Below are 23635 nucleotides of genomic sequence, written 5' to 3'. Positions count from 1 at the left end.
TGCAGTCTGATCCATTCAACCGATCTCATCTCACGGCGGACATGCTGATTCCGGATAATGAACTAAAAGCAAGAATCGAGGAGTTCATAAGGTCCCAGCAAATGAAGAAACATAATGAAGGTCTGAACATACAGAGTAGTACCAAGGAAGCTATTCAGACCACCTATGGTGACATGTTGATTGATTAGGAAAATATGTTCAAGGCAGAATGAATGTGCATCCCTTATTTAGCATAGTATGTTTTATTATATATATATATATACATCAATCATGAAATCACATATTTAAGGGACTTAACTCTCATTTGGATAAAAGATACTTAGGTATGCATCCTTCTCTTATGAATGAATATATCATATTATTGAACTCAATCATTCAACCACTGAAGAATATAAACAGAGAAAAGATGAGCTATTATTAATGTATAAGCAAAAAAATGTAAAAAGTGGGACTTCTTTTATGATAAAGATGGGTATGACATACATTAAGGAAAATGAAATGAATATAAATTTTGATATGTCTTTCATTTTATTAAGGTATAACTATAGCCTTCTTTGAACAAATCAAACAAAGCTCACTTATTCCCTTGACAAATCAAGTTTTATGTGTCTTAGCCCATGTCTTTTCACTCACTCTTAATAGTTGTCATTCCTATCAATCAGATTTGATTGTGTGTTTTTCCTTCTGAATTCAACATTACAAACTATATCTTAAATGTACTTTTGTATTGGTATTCTTAGTTCCATATGCACCAACGAAATAGAGTAATGACCAATATTGTTTTTGTATTTGTAGGATTAGGGGTGAAAACATGTCAGATCGTATATTTTTAATACAATATGATTTATAATGTGTTAATAGTCTTTGTAGGATCCAAAATTTTCAAATTATGACCCACTTGTTAAAAATGCTATTGGTCTTTTATGTAATGTGATTGGAATGGTTTTCTATTAAATTTGATTCAAATTTGGGGACCAAGTCAGCCACTTAGAGTAAGCTATGAAAAAGAGTGGAGGTTTCAAAGGACAATATGGAAGACATATACTATACAAATAGAATGTAATATATATGTATTGTCAACATAAAAATTTATATATGTTTAGTATATTATCTATTATTTTTTGTATTATTTTTTTTTGAAAAGTTAATGATATTAAATATAAATGGTGAATAATACAATGATAATGTATAAAACTCATATATTGATGTATGCATTTTTTTTATTTAACAATTCCATCAAGAATGTCATACATGTAGGCACGTTAATTAGACACCATAATTTTTCTTTTGACTTTTATTATTTTTGGTTTAGGTCTTCATTTTATTAAACTTTGAACAATAAATCAAACGAAACTCACCCACTTCCTAGACAAATCAAGTTTTATACGTACCCCATTGTACTATTGTTACTCTTAATAATGCTTTACGTATCTGATATATATCTGCCGTCCCACACTTAGTGTCACTTCATATATTATGACCTTGTATTTGGTTGGAAAAAATATATTTAAATTAAAATTTAATTTTTAAATATTTTTTTGACTATTCATAACTTATAGCACATAGAATAACAGTGATTATGAAATATCTGGCTCCCATACTTATCCATCAAATTCAATTGTGTTTTTTGTGAGTGCAAAGTATATCTTCAATGACTACAAAGCATATCAATCAACCAACGGACGTTGGTTCAAGTGGTACATATATATTATATTATGTACTTTTCATTTATATTATTTTTATTTAAAAGTCGATAATAATTAAAAATAAATAAATAGTAATAACGTAGAGATAATATAAATCAACGACTCATGTTAAACTATAAATATTAATGCACGTTGCTAAGATCAATATGAAAAACATATACAATAACTAGTGGAGCTGGATGAGATTACTACTAAGATAAGCATGGAACTTGGAAGAGGAGTAAAATTTATTTAAGAGCAAATACTCATTTTAGTCTCTTATGTTTTTTTAACCTTACTAATTTGATCACTTAAAAATTGAAAAATCTTAAATGTTCCAATTCTTTTTTTCAAATGTGGGTCAAATCAATTCTTTTTAGGATCAAATTAGTTCATATTAGGTGCTATAAAACATGCTAAAAATGACTAATTGAACACAATTTAATTTTTTTTATACCATTTTAGATTTTTCAATTTTTGAGAAACCAAATTGATAAGATTAAAAAACATAAGAACTGAAATGAGTATTTACTTCTTATTTATTTAAATAGTAAAACACAAATCTTAAATAATTATTTTCTTTATGTTACAATAGAACTCTTGAGTTGCAAGTGGGCTACTTAAAAGACTTGCACTTTTGTTCATCATAGTTATATATCTAAATTAAATAGCAAATTGTAAGTTTTAAACTTTTAATGCTTTTGGATGGTCTTACGAATATTTAAAAGTTATTTTAAGAACAATATATTAGTCTAATTGTAAAAGGCTCTACTTGATCTTAAGATGATCAAAATGTTCATAATTCGATTCTTAAAAGTAACACTTACCGATAAAAACAACCATGTAGCCCAAAAAAAGATTAGTTCATTACACAAATAGTAAAATAATACCTTTGATAATACTAAAAAAATAAAATATGGATTTCATTTGTACCACATAGACTTCCCTACAAGCTTACTATTATTAATATTTCTAACACTGAGAAAATGTTGGTATAAGCTTCCCTCCTCCTTTGTTCACTTCAAATAAAATTTCTACCTCATTTGTCATTTCTTAAAAATCTAAACTTTGAGTATTTTTAACTTTGCACCATTTCATTCTTGATTTATTACACTAATAATAAATTTCTTCCCATCTAACTTATGTATCCATAATATCTAACCATTTTCATTTATCCAAAAAGTAAAGTGACATGTGTCACTAATTATAAAGTAATCATTAACCTAAAGAATTACTTTGTCAATTTATTTTGTATCGAGTAAGGATCCACTTACTTCAAGAGTTAGTTTTTTAATTTATTCTTTATTTTAGTTATCAATTTTATGGATATCTAAGATTCAGATCTACTTACTAATTTAAACTATTGAATTTCTCTGAAATTGATGAGTATAATAAAGAGTAAGTCTAAAAAACTTACTCTTGAAGTATGTGGATCCCTCCCTCTTTTATATTATAAAAATATTTATAAAAATATCGTTTAAAAGTATATAGAAACAATAAGACGTTGATCTACTAATGTAAGGCCTTACTGAATTCCCAAAGTCGATGGTTCGATTAATGAAAACGATACTTATTGGGAAGGACCATTTGCATCGGTAGTACGAGAAAAAATTATATGATTATTTTTTTTCTAATTTATGCTATGAGATCTTTTAATCAAAAGAATGTTGGGAAGTATTCATTTATAATTATACTAAAACAAATCCTTAATGATATATACATTAATTATTTGGTGGACCACACACTCAAACACAAAAGTGATTACTGAATAAGAGTTCTTATTCCTTTGTTCTCATCATTCTCTTCTTTCCTTTGAATAAATTGATTCTTCATCCATCACCATTTCAACAATTCAACCATTTTTGAACTTCTCTTCCTTTTTTCTCTCTCTAATGGAGGCCAAACTTTTAAGATTTTCCTTTTCTGCAACACCAACTATTATTGCTTTACCTCATTCTCCAACACCAACTTCTGCTTTTAATCTCACAAAAAAGCGCTTAACTTTCTCCAAACCCACTTCAGATTTTTCCAAAAGATTTCAACTTTCTCTTCAGCCACATGCAATTTCAACTGGGTCAGTAATAGTTTTCTATTTTCAGGCTTCTATGGAATTCATTCAAATTATAGCCCTGAATAAAAATACTACATTTTTATTTGATTATGAATTTCTTATTGTTCTTCCAATTATAGAGTGTCATAGTTTATAATAAATCTTATATAGCCACAATTTCAGTTTGTTATGTGGTTGCATTGTACAAAACCATCATGACTATTTTTCTTAATTTGTTTAACACAATACGTATTAACATATTTTTTAATGCTTTCCCGATGCAGGTAGCTATAGTGCTTAAGTTATAATTCATTGTATGATTAGCATCACCCTAAGATATTCACTTTGCTAAATAATACCTATCAAGCACTGATACCGATACGAGTATATGATACCGACACGAGTATCCGATACAACACGTATTTCATACGTCTTTACGCGTTTTTTTTTTTTTTGAAAATTTAGGATACGATATGTTTGGGGTACATATATAAAATGTGATGATCAATCCCATTTAATTGATGATTAACATTATGTATATTTCCTGTTCATTCTCTATGCAATAGGTGTGCTTTGTTTTATTTCTCTTGATACAAGTCCATGTGTTAGATTGCGTATTATGTTTCTCTCTTCTACTTAGTTGATTGCGTCATGTCTCTCTCTTTTAAAATGCTATTGTGTGATATTTTGAGTGTCCATGAGTAACAAAAAAGTATCAGTATCGGATTTATAAATTATTTATTTTTCAAAATTATAAATTCGATATGCTATGGGTACGTATCGATAAAGTATCGGAGAGTATCAATATCGGATACGTTAAGGTTATTGAAGTGTCGGTGCGTCCTAGAATAATACAAAATTAAGGCTATTACTATTGTATGAATAATAGAATCCTAGACATAATTGTATCATGGCATATTTATATTTTTCATGTTGTACTTACCTTAGAAATTTCATCCATAGTAGTCAGTCCTTTCACTGCTTCATTCAATTTTCGAACTCGTGCGTTTGCTTTGCATTTACAGTTTCCTGTGCCTGCGTTGCGTAATAGTTGTTTATATGATGGACATAATCATTTCTGCTTTCCAAATTGGTCAATCAAATCTTAAAATTACAGTTTTTCGTTTGTGTAGATCGGTGCCAACAAAGAGAAGGGTTGATGGGAGCAAAAACCTCACGCTCGACCATATAAGGCACTGTTTAATACGTCTAGAGGATAGCATAATCTTTAGCCTCTTGGAGCGATCACAATACTGTTACAATGAAGATACATATGATCCCGATGCCTTCTCCGTAGATGGATTTCCTGGCTCGTTGGTAGAATATATACTCAGGGAAATGGAGACGCTTCATGCCAAGGTATGCACCTAAGGATGGAAAACTATGATCAAATGAATATTTTCGATAAAAAAATGATTAAGTGAAAGTACTTGGGCCTGAAATATAAATCTTAGTTTTCCTAACCGAGTTACCATTACACTGTCACTGAAGATGGGTAGATACACGAGTCCCGATGAGCATCCTTTCTTTCCTGCTGGCCTTCCTGAACCGTTGTTACCGCCATTGCAATACCCTAAGGTAACGAATATGCCTTAGCAATAATGAAAGTTGTTCTCTTATGATCGGTTTTGCCACTGAACTTTATCTATATTGTTATTCTGTTACGAGTTGTCTTTGTCTCTGTCTCTCTCTGTTACACGCTTGATGGTTGTATCGCCGAGTCTTGTATGTGCTGATTACATCTTCATTGAATTTCTCTGTAATGTGAGAAATGAGAATAGGTATCGTGCTAATTGCTTCACTGAATTTTTGTGTCATATGTGAATAGGTATTGCACCCTATTGCCGATTCAATCAACATAAATGACAAAGTGTGGAATGTATACTTCAGAGTTCTTATCCCACAATTAGCGAAGGAAGGAAATGATGGTAATTGTGGATCCACTGCTGTCTGTGATACCATGTGCTTGCAGGTACACATTACTAGTTACCTTTTACTATGGTCGAAGTTGTTGGATGAAGATCAGACAGCTTAGATTCGAAACAGAATCGAAACACAATTCGAAATATAAGCTGCTCAATTTCCACCCAATGGTGCAGATTTGTCAAAGTCGCCGAAGTTACACTTTTTCGTAGTCACTGAATCTTTTCCCCTATGGTTGACCATCATTTCATGTGCTTTCTGTGCCCTCTTTGGTTTAACTTTTTACATGTGCATTTCCAATTATAAATTTCATAAGCTCGGCCTGTTAAAAACTGTCAGAACTTGCAAGTTTCGTTCGTTAACGTTTCACATTATTTTCACTAGTTTCTGCTCCCTCTATGTTTAGATTGTAATTGCATATTCTGGTTCTTATATTGCTGGAAACTTGTTATTTCTTGTGACTGCAGGCCCTCTCAAAGAGAATCCATTACGGAAAATTTGTAGCCGAGGCTAAATTTCAAGCTGCTCCCGATGCATATAAACCTGCCATTATAGCACAGGTACCAACACTTGTCAGATGGCCATTCTTGTTACTCAAAGAAGTAATCAACTAATCATAATATTTCTCGAGCAAAAACTGTTTTCAGTCTAATATAAATCCGTATGGTTAATGGTTAACGCCTTAACGATACTGATTTCTATGTACACGCTTACAAGTTCGAGGAATTGTAATGCAAATGGGCACTTTCAGGTTTCATTTCCATTTCTATGAAAGCCTAATTTTTCCGAGTCGGGTTTTGATTTGTCGAGGTGAATTTGCAGGACAAGGAAAAGATAATGGATATGCTAACATATCTTGAAGTTGAAGAAGCAATTAAAAGGAGAGTAAAGATGAAAGCCAAGACTTATGGGCAAGAAGTGGCTATAAATATGAAGGAACATAGAACTAAACCAGTGTACAAAATAAATCCAAGCTTGGTTGCTGATTTATATAGTGATTGGATCATGCCATTGACAAAAGAAGTTCAAGTTGCATATTTGTTAAGGAAGCTAGATTGAACATAATAAGTACCTTTTTTATTACATTCTTCATAGAGTATTCATGTTTTCAATGTAATGGTTGCTCATAATGTATGTCTATGATCCTAGACATTGGGTAAATTTAAATTTCTTTGAAATATGATGTCTTATTTTGTGCCATTTTATTGCAATTTCATTTTCATCTTGGGTTTTATGTGAGGAGTTACATGTTTTGATGCATTTAAATGGTGCATTTTGTTGAGCAATTATTATAGAAGTTGTAGTTGGGCATGTGATGAGCCATGTCCTCGCACCAGAGGTAATCATGTCTGAGTCGAGAACATCTACATGTTTGTGGGGCTAACTCTCCCACTGGGTATTTTTTCCATCCACAATACTCGAATCCGAAATCTTGCTTAAGGGAAATCAAACATGTACCACTTGAACCAACACCCGTTATGAATGGTATGGATGATATTGATGTGTACATGTTAATGAGAATGTTAATGTATATCCTAAGAACATTTATTAACATAATTATAGAAACTTTTAATTGAAAAATGATGATTTTTAATATACTAATAGTTTGGAATGTGCGTTTTTTAATGCATTGTTTCTCATTTTTTGAATTTATTAATCCCGGCTCTTAAGATATTTGTTAGTTGATCTTTAAAAAAACAACTCATCATAAAATGATCACATCTTCTGTATAAAAAAGTATGTCTCTTATTTTATGCTTGTGATTAGTTAGAAAAATATTTAATTATTAAAATTTTAATTTAAATATATATTTTTCAGCCAATCATAAGTGAATGACACGTATAGTGGTATACCTTTTGGGACAGAAAATGTGCTTCTCCTATTAAATAAAATAATATATTTTCATTATTTTTTGTTGGTTAGAATATAGTATAAAAGTTATTTAAATAATATCTCCTTAAAATTATTGATGTATTTTGTACCAAAAATAATGAAAATGTATTGACTCGTATACTATTTGGATTTGTCTCCATAATATATTATATTTTGTTTAATTTAATTACACTTATCATCAATTTTATTTAAAATATCATACTTATTTCTCATGCAGGAGTAATCACTATAATCTATCTATATAAATCAGAGTTTTTTTGTAGGTGTAAGAAATAGAAGAATGATTTATTTAATTTCACTACAATTCAAGGATATTATTACAATTTACTATTTATTAAATTATTCGTTTTATAAACAGTAAATTATCTTTATATGTAGGGTTTTTTAATCATGAAATCTTTTGGGTAATTTAATCACTAAAATTTTACCATAGTTCAATTAATTTCATCCAAATTTCACTTTAAAAAACCAAGTTAATCTAATATAAATAATAGGACATGGTATATAATTTTTACACAAATAATCAAACTTTAGATTAAAAAAACAACTGTCAAATACAAATTTTATTATCATGGTACTCCTATTTTACATGCACTAGACACCAACTTTATGGTTTTCCCCAAATGTATATCGATTTTATTAAGGAATCAAAGGACTTAAACATCTTTTATATATGATTATTACTAAGCATGTTCTAACATCATAATTATCCGATTCAAATGGTTCACCAACTCAAACAAAAAAAAATGCAATTAAAAGAGATTGGGCCGAGAAAGAAAAAAAGGTTTTAGGATGAGAAATTGGCCAATCAAAATATTTACATCGTTTTTTCTTTGAAGTTTTACTTCAACAAGGGTATTTTATCATTTGGATCATAATTATTTGGTATGCAACATAGAGGTTCACTTTGGTATGTGATTCATCATTATTTATTTAATTTAATATTTTGTGTAGTAATGTGAGTATCGGGTCAGAAAGTTCGACTTCTGACCAGTCTTGAAAATAGTTTTGATTTATGACTTTAATCAATTGAAGATTTGGTTATTTTGAATTGGAAAAAATTTAGTCCAACTATTGGAGAACAAAGTCACCATGGAAACAAGACAACAACAATAACAGTTAATCGATTAACTGGGTAAATGTTAATCGATTAACATAATCGATTAACTGGTTAGAAAATCAAGTGAAATATTGGTTGAACAATTATTGTAATTGACACATTTTACATATTTTACTCATTTTACACATTTAACACATGTTGAATTGTTTTTCAACATGTGTTTAGTATTTTGTTAGCTAGTTTGTTATCTAGTTAGTTTACACTATAAATAAGGTTTTTCATACTTTAATCAATAATGAGAAAATTCACAATATTAATTTTATGTTTCTGCATTATTTTTGTAATATCGACCATGTTAATTGAACTACGATAAACTAGGATAAATCGTAAAGTGAACCGAACGGTTCACTTAAAAGAAATAGAACACTAACCTAATATTTTGATATACTTCAGTACAAAAAATATGAAGATATATATCACTTCAATATAATTATACATAATTATTAGTTATATAAAATTTTGCATTTATATATAATTATATTTATAGATAATTATTAATTATATAAGATCACTCAGTCTAATCGAACGGTTTAATTTTTTAAATTGGTTAAACCTAATAAAGACCTCTTTTGATTTGATGTTTGGCTCGATTTTTACAATATTAATTTTATGGTGTATTTTTTATGACGAACACAATATGTTGGGTGTTAAAGTGAATTCTCTCATATAATAAATTGAGAGAATTATACATATTATTTTTTGGTATGCACTACACATATCTCTAATTGATAGTTTTAAGACATAAAGATCATAGAAATAACTTTTGGTTATCAACAAAACTTTTTAATATACATGACCAAACTCAAATTCTTCACATCATATTTAAAGAACCGAGTTATCAACCCTTTTAGACCTCATTGGTTTTTGTTATAAGTTTGCACAAACTTGCTTAAACGCTTCTCACAAGTCATTGGAAAATATTGGAGTCACATGTGAATTATTTCTAACAGGTGAGAATATACCTCACCCTCTGTAACAAGATATTTTTTTTAAAAATTGAAGGGTATATTTAAGAAAAAAAATGTATGTACTGACAATATATTAATTTTATATATTGTCACTATATTATATATTATTTATGTTTAATCATCATTGATTTTTAAAATAAAAATGAATGTCATACGATGTAGTGAGTGTTTATAAATTTTTGTATTGATGATAATGTATAAATTAGAATGTACCTTAAAAATGATCGCTTATTTGCACCAAATCTAAATGCAAAATTTTCTTAGAATATTATTGGTTATACTTTTTATATTATCAATGCCTTTCTGTTTTAAAATTTTATCATTGTTTATTCTGACAAATTTTCAAGTGGATTGTAGTTTCCCAATATAATAATACTTTTGATAAAGCACAAAATCAGGGTAAAGCTCTAACAATTAATATAATAAGTACATGTGATAAAATATGGAGGAATTGTTTTTCATAGTGTTACTTTATTTATTCTCTCTTTCTTTAAAAATATGCTTCATCCTTTTTTTGAAAAAAATACATTCATATGCACTTTATTTTTTTAGTGTTTCTATGCTGTGAAAATTTTCTTATTTAATAAAAGTATTTGTATGAAAAAGTGGCATGATCTAAATATAGTTAAAGACATGGCGTGAGCCCAATTCTTTATACACTTTTGATAAACAATTTATGAACATTGTAGAAATAGAGAGCAACCACCTTGACATTAAATATAGCAACATGTCATTATTTAATTTAATCCTTCAATATTTTAAGAGTTCATTAGATGAATCTTCTCATAACTTAATAAGTAATATTTACATGAAATTAATTTAATATAGATAATGATATTTTATATTTTTTTAGGACTAATATAATGATGGGTTTTCTTTATGATATAATTTGATTTTTCATTGTGAATAAAAGAAAGAAAAGACTCGTGAATCATCTTACTAGTATTTGTTGGTACTACCAACATATTTTTATCTTTTGGTAAGAAATGAATCACTTTCAGGGTATGTGTGACTACCCATTCCAATAACGTTGATCTCATGAATCGAATTTATGACCTTTTAGTCTTTCTAAAGATCTAGCAAGACCTTATACCACTAAATCAACATCTTGTTGATAAAATCTTACGAATATAATTGGTTACACTCAAACCTTTCATTTTCATCCAAAAATCAACTCCAACTCCGAATGGATATTAAAGAATTATATTTCATTGGATGAGTTAAGTATTAGTAATTAATAACTTAATATTTTCATCTAAATATCATATTCTAGTTATTCAAATAACACAATTCATACCTATAGATGTTTTCAACTCGGATAAGATTGCCCCGGTACTAAGATACATATGCCAAACAAAAAAAACATAATTCCCTTTACTATTCCAATACACAAGTTTCTAGTATGTACCCACCATCATAAATATATTATACAATATAAAGGAATAAATTCCAAAACTTTCCTTAAAAGGCCAAATAAACATAACATGATACAATAATTTGTTCCAAAACTAAGTTGAATATTTTGTTACTGAAGAACAACACTTGAGAGAAGACACATGCAGAAGGTACCAACAATGGTGATGTTAATTGTAACATGCACTATGATGCTTCTGATGTTGCCACAAGCCTATGCTACAAGGTGGACTGTAGGAGGAAACATGGGTTGGAACACCAATTTCAATTACACAACTTGGGCTAAGGAAAAGCATTTCTATAAGGATGATTGGCTTTGTAAGAATCACTTTTTTCTTTCTCAATAATCACTTTTTTTAATTTGTATGTGTGCCATGGATGTATCATTTATAGCTTATAAGTCATTGCTTTGTATAAATGCTCCTTGTGCTTACTAGATCTGAACATGTTCATGGGTAGGATAAGCTTAAGTTGTTACATACAAGTTATTTATTGTTTTTTCTGCTTAATTTTAAGTTTTCTAAACCAAGTGGATCTAAAGTTACTAATCCTAGAGATTTTGGTTTTTTTAGAGGTTATGTTATTTCAAATCCATGTTATTATTGCAGAAGATCTAAGGATTTTTTTTGTTATATGATTCTGCAGTTCAATTAATCTATTTTTTTTAGCTTTTGTGCAAAATGTAAAATTTAGTTTAAAAAATGAAACTTTTTGAGGGCAATGTTACTTGGACAATGATGTTTGGATCTGGTTTTGTTCTGCATTATCTGATCCAAAACATTTATCTCATTTGCTAATTGAATCTTTTACTTTCTTGCTTGTTCATGTGTTTCATGTTTGATTTAACCTTGATGATGCTTTCTTAATCACTTTATTTGTGAATGTAACTTAATTATTTGCATTTGTCAAAAACTTTTGTTCTTGAACATTTCTTTCCCAGTAGTAGTTAGTTCGTTTTTTGGTACTTCCAATGGTATCCTCTCAGCTTTAGGGTTCGTTGCTGCCCTTTTTAATAAGTGTCCCTCTCAGAATTTGAATTCTCGATCTTGAGGATCCAATAGGGCCTTACACCACTAGACCAATACATTGTTGGTCCTTAGCGGTTAGTTCTGGTAACTCACCAGTAATTTTGTTGGTCAAACTAAGAAAAAATGACCCAATCAAAATCATGTACATACCAATGAAGCATTTGAAATAATGTGAAACAGATGTAGAAAGTTCCAGATCTGCTTTAACTTTTAAGCAGCTTTTGCTTTGCTATTTTAGTATAAACTTCTATGCTGCTGTGTTTTGTGGACTATTGTGGTTATTCAATTTTTTTGGACCCACAAATAAATTAAATTAAAAAAGAAGAAATTTTTTCTCAAATGCCATTGTAATAATCAAAATCTTAGAATTATTTCTTTGGCAATCTTGTATAGATTTGCACTTCTTTCTTATTTAAGTCTTAAATGTTCTTGGTGGGATATTGATTTTTCAGGTGTCATTAGGGTCTTAAGTTGGACTAATATATCTATCGGAAGTATAATAATAGTTGTTTTAATCAACAAGGCGTTAGTCTAGTTATGTAAGGTCCAACTATATTCTCAAATAGCTCAAAAGGTTAAATGTTCGATTCTTGTGAGCGACACTTATTGAGAGGGTAATCACACACCCAAAAAATGATTAGTTTTCTATCCATAGGGTGAGGAGATACCATCGGTTATAAATTTTTTTAGAGTAAATATACATTTTAGTCCCTTATGTTTTTTCGACTTCTCAAAATTTGAAAAACCTAAAATGATCTCAGAAATTTCAAATTTGGTCAAATTAATGATTTTTAGGTTCAAATTAGTCCATATCAGATATTGTAAACATGCTAAAAAGGACTGATTTAACCCACACCATTTTGGGTTTTCCAATTTTTGAGGATCCAAACTGGTAAGATCGAAAAATATGAGGGATTGAAATGCATATTTACTCTTATTTTGCATTAAGTTGATAATATTGATAATATTACTAAGTTATATTACAGTTTTTGTATATGATAGGAACCAAATGAATGTACTAGAAGTGAACAAAACAAACTATGAAAGTTGTAACTCTGATCATCCACTTCACAATTGGACAACTGGTGCTGGAAGAGATGTTGTTCCACTCAATGTGACAAGGAACTATTATTTCATTAGTGGCAAAGGTTTCTGCTATGGTGGAATGAAGATTGCTATTCATGTTCAAAATTTACCACCTCCACCTAAACCTGCGCCAGTCAAATCTGGAACAACAACAACAACAACATTAACTGTGTCCTATAAAAGCAACATTATTCTATTGTCTCTTGTTTTTGCTATTGGAACATTATGGGATGCATTTATTCATTTATGGTGATTGGTACTAATGACTTTATTTTAATGTAATTGTTGCTTCTTTGGTGATATTAGTTTGGTAGTGTTTGGTGTTTGATTTAGATTATGTGTTGTATCTTTGAATGTTGGGTAATGTTTTAATTTATTTTATTGGAGAGTTCTATTGGGTTATTTGTGGGAATAGTGTTATATCTTATATTCTTTTTGGACTAATAGGGCATGGTGCATTACTAAGAATACCTGAATACTCGAGAGGATCTCAGCCCAAATATATATAGTAGCTTATGTTATATTGTTCATCTCGAGTGAAAAGAGAAAAAATATTACTTATTAGAGTGTAATATCTATACACGATCGGTGTAAAGATGTATACACAGTTAAGTATTATTTACCATTTATTTGAAGTACTTTTTGAAAGAGACAGTATAAAAAACTCGTTAGTATATACATCATTTTCTCTATGATGAAGATCATGTTCTTTATAAACATCAGTTACACAATTTATAAGAATTGAAAAAAGTCTAAGTAATATAGATTCAAGTTAACCTCATAACATTTTTGCCTCTTTTTATATCCAAATTTAGTATAAGCTAATCTTTAAATTAGAATTTAGATTCAAGAATCAAATATGGATTAAGGAAGATATTAACATACATTCCTCACATACTAATAATATTGTCACTAGTTGCATGAAATAATTCATACATTTGGTTGTTTATTTCATTTATTTATTTACTAAGGAAAAATATATTCTTTTATTTCAATGTGTGCCAAAAAGTTTACCTTACTATTATTACTTATAGAGAATCAACACTTACTAATTCTTGATATAAAATGTTTGATTGATTTAGTGTCTTTTAATTTAAGGAATAAAAGTTGAGCATCATAATCATTTAAAGTAATATTATGAAACCTAATTGTATGTCAAATCAAAAATATCTCGAGATTTAATCGGTTTAAATATAAATTTTTATATAATTAATAAGATGTATAATTACAGTGAAGTAATCATTTTTTTTTAATTTTTAAGTAAATCGTCCGGTTTACTTCCCAGTTTAACCAAGTTCAACACAGTCGGACTGAAATTTCCCTGGTTCAAAGTGGTTCAACCCTCACTTGGTTAAGATAGTAAATCAGGACCATTTTCAAGTCCAATCCACAGTTAAACTTGTCGAACCATCCAATCTAGTTCTCATAACATTAATTTAAAGAATTGATTGAGGAAAATAAATGAGCAATCCCGACCTTTTGTCCACATTTTGTTTATATTTTTGAAATTAATCACGAAAATGATCATATTTAATTTATTTTTTGCATTTATTATTAAAGAAAACTTTATTATTTCAACTAATTATTTTTTTAATGTTTATTTATTTATTATATTATTGTATTGATTTATTGAAAAATAATTTTTATTGAATGGAATTGACATATCACCACCCTTCTAAAATGATTTGAAGAAAAAAAATGATATCACAATCATCTTTTTTGTATTGTTAATTGTATCTCTTCATCCTATTTGGGTAAGAAATTAATCATTTTTATATGCATAGTTGTCTCTCTCAACAAATGTCGCTCCCAAAAATCAAATCCTTGACTTTCTTTTTATCCTGGAAATCTAACGATGTCTTACACCACTTTTTTCGAAGGAAAAAATATATATTTATTAATGACTAAATTGGTGATAATAGATAACATAACCAAAATGTATAATTACTCTTAAAATTATTTTACAAATTTTATTTACTAAACAAAATCATAGTCAATTTATAATATGTCTCATAGGAACTAACTAAGCCATTGGTGTCTTATTAATTTTCACCTAGCAATTAAGCCCCACAACTCCCACTATATATACTTACAAGGTCACTCTCGAGGTACCTCTCTAAATCACACACTTGTCCAAAAGATAAAAAAAAAGTGAGGGATATGATAATTAGTTTTTTTTTTTCCTACTGATATCCTCGCACTGGAGTCAATCCTGTCCGAGCCGGGAACATCCACAGGTACGTGAGGCTAACTCTCCCATCGGGCATTTTTTCCATCCACAAGACTCGAACCTGAGTTCTTGCTTAAGGGGACTCAAATATGTACTACTTGAACCAACGTCCGTTGGTATAATAATTAGTTTGTGTAAGAGAGAAAGTGTGATGGAAATAATGAGAGTTGAAAAGATGATGATGATTATGGTGGTGATTATAATAGGGTTTCTTGCATTGATGGTGATGGGAGGTCCTATTAAACATAAGGTTGGAGGCTCCAAAGGATGGTATCCATATATGAACTATATACCGAGATTCAATTACTCGAGGGGTAAGTTAAGAGGATTTACTTCATATTTTAGTCATTTATTCTATGAAAATCTAATTATTTATATGATTTGAATTAGTCGGTAAATCTAAACCATTGGATTTTCATCTAATGAATAATTAAGATGTAGAGTATGATTTTAAATTAATCTTGGAGTAAGTAAATCCATCCATATATATTAAGTTATGACATTTGACTAATAACATGTGAATGGTGATGTAATTAATGTGGACTCATGGGGTATATTATAATTAAGTCCTATATATGATTGTTCCTTTGAAAATTATTTAGGATATGAAAACTTGTTTCTTGATAAGTTAATGGTTTTTAATGATCATATGAGTGATTCTTGTTTATTATATAATCAGCTACATTAAACACAAATAAAGGATAGATCCTAGAATTTTTATTTTGAAAATTTAACTTGTCTTCATGATTTAATTTAAATTACACATTTGCAATTATGTGACCTTTTATTTTTTCGTTCAACTGGAATTTAAATGTATCATTTGTTATATGTGTATTGCACCATATAGCTGTGATAATTTAATTAGCTACTTACTATATTAGTTGTGATATAATTTAATTGCTTACTTAAATGAACTCTTATAATCATATTTTATTGTCTAGTGCTTATTATCATATGTTGAAAAAAACTTGATTTTCTTAAATAAAAGTTTATGGTTGTTCATAACTATGGAATGAAAGTCATCTATTCACCAAATATTTAAAAGTAATTAATCCCATCTTTTACAATTTTTATTATATCAATTCCTAATAATAGTGCTCCCAAAAATTTAATTACATATTTATAGTCATGGACTTTATTAAGTGAGTTGGAGTAATAGACAAGGTTGTCAACTTATTTATTAAAGGGAAAAGAAAACGAAAATATGTTAACTTTTCCTTTTTGAGTTCAATGTTCATGTCTCAATTTAAATATCTTTTTTTTTTACCAATATAAACAGTTAGAATTGTAATATAAGGTCTTATTAAATCCTTATAACAACCAAAATATTAATGTTCAATTACTAGAACAATACTTATTGGAAAGAATAATTACACACCTCAAAAAATATTAGTTTATTACCAAAAGCTATTATTATACAACATCATTCATATGTACTACTTTTCTTATTTAATTAGTTAGTATATTATTAATCATATATATTACTTTTATTTATACAATAAATACATCATTTATGGTTTATGTGTACTAATTATAATTGACACATGCATAGTAGATGTTGATGAGTAGCTGCATAAAAACTATTAGAAGTATTTCAAAATTAAGTAGGTATGCAACAATGTAGTAACTAAAATAGAAAAATTAATAAATATTTAAAAAATTAATTAATATGACATATTTTTATTAATGTGAGGCATAATTTGAGAGTACATATTATATTCCACACTAAGGGTAGCTCAGAAATGCACTAAATTAATTTCCATGTACAATTGTAAGTACTTTCATAGTAAAAAGAAAAAGTAAAAGGAAAGAAGAGTACATGTAAAGATAGAAACATAACCTTCCTTTAAAACAATGACATAGCTTTAACTTTGGAAACAAAAGACATGCATGAGTCACACATTCAACAAAAAGCACTTTATAATTGGAGATAGAATTAACCATGCAATATCAAGCTTCATTAATTAAAAGACACTTTAATTTAAATAATAATATGGTACAATTGCATGATTAATTTAATATAGAAACACTACTAATCAAACTCTCTACCAACAAGATATTAGTTTAGTGGTGTAAGACTCCGTTAGATCCTAAAAAATCAAAATGATCAAGAATTCGATTCATGTGCGCGATATTTGTTGAGAGAAACATGCCCTGAAAATGATTAGTTTTCTACCATAAGTTGAGGGAATTAATAATACAAAAAAACTCTTTGCTCACATCTCATGAATTTAACATCACATATTAAAGTAGTCAAACTCAAATTGTAACAAAAAACAAACTTACTATAACAAGCTTAATATTTTTCCTTTTGAAGATGTTGATGATTAACACTTTTGTTTGGATTGATAAAGTGTTTGTCTTTGACAAACATTACTACAATGTTCTTGAAGTAAACAAGAGAAGCTATGAAAAGTGCATAGACAAGAACTTCATCAAAAATGAAACCCATGGTGGTCGCGATGTAATCCTAAATCATGTTTCAAATTATATAACTTGACAATAAAAATGAAGCAAAAATTATAATAATAAGAATAATAAATGTTTACATTTTTTAATTGATATAACATATTTTCGTTGATACGAGATAAAATTTGGAATATGATTTAAAACAACAAATCGTTATTACCTATCGATAAGGATGCATTGTTTGAGTTTGTTACATTTACTTTCTTTTAAGGGTTTTATATTTACATGTTATTACTTTAGAGCATATAATATGATTGGTTGCTTTGGTTAGGGTAAACTGAAAATTTGAATAAAGGTTGTATTAATATGTTTATATCTTATATTATTGGTTGAATGATATGTCAAACAAAAGAAAATGAGATTGTGATGAGAAAAAAGTCTTCATTATTTATAGTTGTGTTGACAACTTATTTTTGGAAAGGAGATGAGGGAAATAAAAAGAAAGAAAAATTGTGAGATAGATATATATCATTATATCCTTAAGTAATTTATTATGCAAATACATGCATCATTATAGGAAGGTAACTTTATCATAATATTTATACATTGTCAATCATCATTTATTTGTATTATTTTTATTTAAGAGTCAATGATGATTTAAAAATAAATGATAATAACATAAAATAATTTTACACTATCAATAAATACATCTTTTTTCTCTTTGTATAAATGGTTTATTCTATTTCAATCTATCTACCAATTATTAAATCTTAGGTGGAAGTTTCTTTTACATATTTCTCTTTAATTTATTATTAACAACTTCTTCTTAACTATTTTCACTTAAAAATACATAGCTATTTTGTATATCTTTATGAGTTTAATATCTTGAGAGTAGATATATATAAATGGTAGATAATTTATTGATAGTGTAAAAAAAACTTATATTATCAGTATATACATATTAAATCATATTTTTATTCTATATTTTATTAAAATCCCATTTTGTAGTTTAATCATATTTGTTGAGATGCTCATGAATAGTTCATTATGAAGTAATGAAACAAATTGCTTAATTATGGTTCTATCCCGGTCTAAAAAACATGTCATGTATTGGCCCAATCAATGGGTATTAGCCCAATATCAAACAGGCGAGTCCATTCTAACACCTTTAGATCCATTCCAGACAACCAGATAATTCAGAGAGGTATGTTATTGATCGGGCAAGATCCAAATGACAGTATATAGACCACTTCTGTCATTTTTCTTCCATATCGTCTGAATAGGACTATCATGTTGCCTAAACAACAGAGACTTCTGTCACAAGTCACATGCCACCTGCAAATTGCATCCACTTTCAGTCAAGCGACAAGGTCATCCCTTGAATACAGCTACTAAGTCTACCACATGCCATAACTTAATTATCCACAGAGTACAAACCTGCTAGAGCCCTCCAACTTGCGTAAAGCAACCCTTGCTTGTCTGGGATAGGCTAGACATGACTAGATGGTCGGCCATGTCAACAACATATACTTTAGAATATTTCATGAACTTTTTCACTATAAATACGGGTCCATAAGGAAGATATTCTTAATCTTAAGTTCCTCTTACTTACTCTTGCATTATATTCTCATACATTTCTTATATACTGACTTGAGCGTCAAAAAACATTTTCAGGTATATTTCCATGCGCTCCCAAACTAATATCAAGCAACATTAAAAAGACTCTTTACCTGATAACCACCCATCCAGCCCGAATCTCTCCATATTTTTGGGTATTCATCAATTTCACAACGAGTCTGATCTAAATCTATATTTTTGGATTCGCAGATAGTTGAGACTAAATATTTTGAAAACCACTATAATCGTGATATAATATTTGATATGTTTTATTATCTTATTTTAAATTATTTTTAGTAAAAAGATTTACATTATGTGATAATTTAAAGTTATTTATTTGTACTTTAATTAGTTTTGTAACTACTATCATTTTTCTTTTTTTATTGTGTACAATAACACACATGATTTTTTTGAATTTTTTAATATTTTTTGAATTTCTGGGTATTATCTAATCCGCTAAAAGCATCTCTACTGGCGAAAAACTTTTCATTCTTATTTAGGTCTCACATATTATTTTATAATTTATTACAACTCTCCATGAAATAAGAACAACATATATTTTTTTCCCACAATGACAAACGTCATTTATATTTTTATTTGGGTCCTACAATATCTACTTCTCTTATCATTTTCCTTTAGTTAAGAACAACCAGGAATTATTCTTAAGAAGAAAAAAAAAAAAAAAAAAAAAAAAAAAAAAAAAAAAAAAAAAAAAAAAAAAAAAAAAAAAAAAAAAAAAAAAAAAAAAAAAAAAAAAAAAAAAAAAAAAAAAAAAAAAGAAGAAGAAGAAGGCCCAGTAAACAGAATAACAGAATAAAAACCAGTGTTGCTTTAAACTAAACCCTAAGAGATAAGAAAACAATAACCAGAAGCGAGAAAATCAAATCAAACAGTGTTGATGGATGATGAAATTGACGCTAATGGCGAAACAATAATCAACGAAGAAAACGCACCGAAAGAGAAGCGAAAGGTTAAACACGACAAGCCAAAACCATGGGACGATGATCCAAACATTGATCATTGGAAAGTACACAAATTCGATCCATCATGGAACGAAGGAGGAATGCTTGAAGTGAGTTCATTCTCCACTCTCTTCCCTCAGTATCGCGAAAAGTATTTACAACAAGCTTGGCCTCTTGTTAAATCTTCTCTCAAAGAATTCGGTGTTTCGTGTCAATTGAACTTGGTTGAAGGATCAATGACGGTTACAACTACTCGAAAGACGAGGGATCCGTATATTATTGTCAAAGCTAGGGATCTTATTAAGCTTCTTTCTAGAAGTGTTCCTGCTCCTCAGGTTTATTTTGTAATCTATTTATGTAGTTATTAATTTGTGTGTGGATTCATTTCAGTGTTCATGTAGTTTTTTTTGTTTTCAGGCGATTAAAATACTCGACGATGAAGTGCAATGTGATATCATTAAAATTAGCGGTATGGTTCGCAATAAGGTAATTTTGTTGATTAGTCTTGTTTCATTGTATAGGTTACTTGTGATATTTACAATGGTTGGATATTGAAGTAGTAGGGTTTGATAAATGTATGCACGGAAATGTGTGAGTTCTGTTGTATGTTTGGTGTAACATTTGAATATAAAGTTTTTTCTGTCTTGCTTTTTTGGTTTATTTGACCCATGAGTTCAAATATCGAATAATTCGTCATCTTAGCAGCATTTAGTCATTGAATAGTCCCGAAATTGGGGTTTTTATCAATTTTCTGGCGTATACATATATGCACATATGAAGCTACAGCATTTATTCATGTCAAAAGATAAAAATGAAAGAAATGATCTATGCCTTCAATCTGAAATAGTTCTCAATTTTCTGTTAATGTGGCATATCCGTATGCTGAGGACATAGATGCAAATTTAAACCATCAATACCCACACAATGATACAAAAATAAATAAGCATTGAAGAATTCAGAACCTACAATTACAAGTCCAAGCTGTAATATATTCCTTTCAAAAGCCGGAACCAGGTTTGAGCAGCAATAATCGTATACCCGAATAGACCTATCCTTCTCAGGCACCAGAGTAATACAAGTAGAATATGTAGTCACCCCAATATTTCTGTTGCAATGAATTTCACTAAACACTTTCAGGATGATCAATTGCTGCTATAGATAATCAACACTGGAATCATCAGACATATGTTTTTATTTTTTCCTTATCTTTGCCCCTAGCAGCTCTTTGAATTTTCTATTCTTCGAAAGATCCTTGCATGTATGCACATGGTCATATAATAGATGTAACTTGTAATGTTTGCATATTGACTATATTTTGCAAAAGCACTTTTCGGAGAAATTAGTCTGACGTCGGAAGCTCAATTAATTTTCTGACTGCAGGAGCGATTTGTTAAAAGAAGACAGCATCTAGTTGGTCCTAATTCTTCTACCTTAAAGGTATTTTTATGTGAAACTTATATCTTTAGCACCAGGGATGGGGATGAACCCTTAGTTAGTTAGTTACTTAGTTAGTTATAGCTTTCTTGATTTAGTGCTGCATGCCATTGGCTGTTTAGATCAACCATGTAAGTCACTTTTCTTCAAATATATTTTTGATGTGCAGGCACTTGAAATACTCACTGGCTGCTACATCCTTGTTCAGGTAATTTTAATTATTGCCTCAGATTATGAAGGATGGACATTTATTTGCACTAAGATTTAGGAGGACCCTATAATGAGCTAACATCTTTCGAATTTTGCTTGCAATTCCACAGGGAAACACAGTTGCTGCTATGGGTTCCTTTAAAGGCTTGAAACAAGTCAGAAGGATTGTCGAGGAATGCATGCTGAATAAAATGCATCCTGTATACAACATTAAGGTTTACAAACTTATACTTCTCTTGCTTTTATATTGTAGATTTTAGGTTTATAAAGTATTTAAATTCTCCTTTTCACATTGTCAGATTCTTATGATGAGGAAGGAACTTGAAAAGGATCCGGCACTTGCCCAGGAGAACTGGGATAGGTTTCTTCCAAAATTCAAAAAGTATGCCGTTTATTTATATCTCAAGTTGTATATACATAGTACACTCTCTCTGTTTCCATCTTATTGACGCTTTAACATATCTTTTCTAGGAAAAACGTTAAGCAAAAGAAGGTTAACACTAAACAGAAGAAGCCCTACACTCCTTTCCCTCCACCTCAACCGCCCAGTAAGGTGAGACAATTATTAATATCTCCCACGAAGTTGGACTCTTTCCATTCTTTAACGTACAGAGCCCCCTCTACCCATGTGGTCAAACCCCTCCCCGACAAGAAAATAAAAGAATTACAAGAAAAGTGGAGTTGGGTTGGTCAAGAAGACGGGGGAGCATATATCTTTTTCTGTTTAAAATTTACTTAATGGTTCTCGAAAGCAAAAGTATGTTTCAACGGTTCTTCAGTATTCTATTTTAACTTGTTCTGTTTTCCTTGAAACTATGTTTCCAATAGTTTGTCTGTTTATACCGGTCTTCATTTGTGTTGTTTTCCTCTAAATTTTGATATCCTATGCAAAAGTTTGGCGATATGTGAAATAATGTCAAGGTGCCGTTGGTAATTTTTTGTGGTATTTCAGGTTGATATACAATTGGAAACTGGAGAATACTTTTTAAGTGACAAAAAGAAATCGCAAAAGAAATGGCAAGAGAAGCAGGAAAAGCAGGCAGAAAAAACCGCTGAAAACAAAAGGAAAAGAGACGAAGCTTTCATCCCACCCAAGGTTTATTAAGTCAATACCTTTTTCCCTGTTGTTTCGTAATTTCCTCCATTGCATTACTGAGATTTTTAATTTCATTGTTCAGGAACCAGCAAAACTGGCAGATAAATCCGAGGTTGCTAATAACAATGTAGCTGACATAGCAATGTCCTTAAAGGTAACCATATTGGGGAATTTTCATTTGTTTTCAAACAAAACCAATGAGACCTTTTCCTATGTTTTCTTGCTTGATCTGAATTGTTTGTTATCTCACTTGAACCCAAATGGTTTATCCACAGAAAAAGGCGAAGAAATTTGGTGAGCGCAAATCTGAAGAAAATTTGAATGCGGAGACATATATTATTGGATCATCAGAACAAGTATCAAGAAAGAAATCTAAGAAGCAAAGGACTTAGCATGACTTAAAGATGGATCAATAATGTGAAATGGATTGATCCAGAAGTCTTTGTATCCAATGTCTCTTAACTAACATCTGTGATAATACTACACAACTTTTATAAGTGATATTTTAGTA

At 29.4% G+C, this 23635-nt stretch overlaps 4 protein-coding genes and 1 long non-coding RNA gene across 6 annotated transcripts in view; 4 read left to right on the top strand and 1 right to left on the bottom strand.

Annotated features, from left to right (window-relative positions):
* The window catches only part of LOC109354720 (probable ubiquitin conjugation factor E4), a 9437-nt gene extending 9063 nt beyond the window's left edge, over positions 1-374 (top strand). The window contains exon 16 of the mRNA XM_019597406.1: positions 6-374. Coding sequence (XP_019452951.1) covers positions 6-188 — 183 coding nt within the window. The 3' untranslated portion in view covers positions 189-374. The remainder of the gene's footprint in view (positions 1-5) is intronic.
* Positions 1-12337, bottom strand: part of LOC109354724 — a 14611-nt gene extending 2274 nt beyond the window's left edge. The window contains exons 1-2 of the long non-coding RNA XR_002108589.1: positions 12326-12337; positions 8446-8456 (exon numbers count right to left, since the gene is read on the bottom strand). This is a non-coding gene — a long non-coding RNA (uncharacterized LOC109354724). The remainder of the gene's footprint in view (positions 1-8445; positions 8457-12325) is intronic.
* Positions 3480-6836, top strand: LOC109354722 (chorismate mutase 1, chloroplastic-like). The gene is made up of 6 exons (XM_019597408.1): positions 3480-3759; positions 4869-5094; positions 5227-5313; positions 5564-5707; positions 6126-6218; positions 6481-6836. Exons 1-6 carry the CDS (start codon positions 3578-3580, stop codon positions 6715-6717), a joined length of 969 nt encoding a protein of 322 aa, XP_019452953.1. The 5' UTR covers positions 3480-3577; the 3' UTR covers positions 6718-6836.
* On the top strand, positions 11115-21850 carry LOC109354723 (lamin-like protein). Of its 2 annotated transcripts, XM_019597411.1 has the most exons (3): positions 11115-11370; positions 13067-13422; positions 21822-21850. In XM_019597411.1, the coding sequence occupies exons 1-2, from the start codon at positions 11196-11198 to the stop codon at positions 13417-13419; spliced, it is 528 nt and encodes a 175-aa protein (XP_019452956.1). In that variant the 5' UTR covers positions 11115-11195; the 3' UTR covers positions 13420-13422; positions 21822-21850. The 2 variants fall into 2 exon arrangements, with proteins under 2 accessions (XP_019452956.1, XP_019452955.1); XM_019597410.1 differs by lacking the exon at positions 21822-21850 and having other exon boundaries at positions 13067-13568.
* LOC109354721 (KRR1 small subunit processome component homolog) lies at positions 20297-23635 on the top strand. The gene is made up of 10 exons (XM_019597407.1): positions 20297-20719; positions 20802-20870; positions 21765-21821; positions 21988-22026; positions 22139-22243; positions 22328-22410; positions 22500-22581; positions 22981-23124; positions 23207-23278; positions 23400-23635. The coding sequence occupies exons 1-10, from the start codon at positions 20321-20323 to the stop codon at positions 23514-23516; spliced, it is 1167 nt and encodes a 388-aa protein (XP_019452952.1). The 5' UTR covers positions 20297-20320; the 3' UTR covers positions 23517-23635.

This window comes from Lupinus angustifolius, chromosome LG08 (assembly GCF_001865875.1).
Source record: "Lupinus angustifolius cultivar Tanjil chromosome LG08, LupAngTanjil_v1.0, whole genome shotgun sequence".
In the NCBI taxonomy this organism is placed as follows: domain Eukaryota; kingdom Viridiplantae; phylum Streptophyta; class Magnoliopsida; order Fabales; family Fabaceae; genus Lupinus; species Lupinus angustifolius.
The sequence above is the reverse complement of the archived record's forward strand: the minus strand, read 5'-3'. Positions and strand labels throughout refer to the sequence as shown.

Excerpts from the sequence above, each read along its gene's own strand:
- LOC109354722 (XM_019597408.1), top strand. The coding sequence starts at position 3,578 with ATGGAGGCCAAACTTTTAAGATTTTCCTTTTCTGCAACACCAACTATT. Across the intron at positions 3,760-4,868 it reads CCACATGCAATTTCAACTGG|ATCGGTGCCAACAAAGAGAA; the intron begins GTCAGTAATAGT and ends TCGTTTGTGTAG. Across the intron at positions 6,219-6,480 it reads AACCTGCCATTATAGCACAG|GACAAGGAAAAGATAATGGA; the intron begins GTACCAACACTT and ends GTGAATTTGCAG.
- LOC109354721 (XM_019597407.1), top strand. The coding sequence starts at position 20,321 with ATGGATGATGAAATTGACGCTAATGGCGAAACAATAATCAACGAAGAA. Across the intron at positions 20,720-20,801 it reads GAAGTGTTCCTGCTCCTCAG|GCGATTAAAATACTCGACGA; the intron begins GTTTATTTTGTA and ends TTTTGTTTTCAG. Across the intron at positions 23,125-23,206 it reads AAGCTTTCATCCCACCCAAG|GAACCAGCAAAACTGGCAGA; the intron begins GTTTATTAAGTC and ends TTCATTGTTCAG.
- LOC109354723 (XM_019597411.1), top strand. The coding sequence starts at position 11,196 with ATGCAGAAGGTACCAACAATGGTGATGTTAATTGTAACATGCACTATG. Across the intron at positions 11,371-13,066 it reads CTATAAGGATGATTGGCTTT|TTTTTGTATATGATAGGAAC; the intron begins GTAAGAATCACT and ends GTTATATTACAG.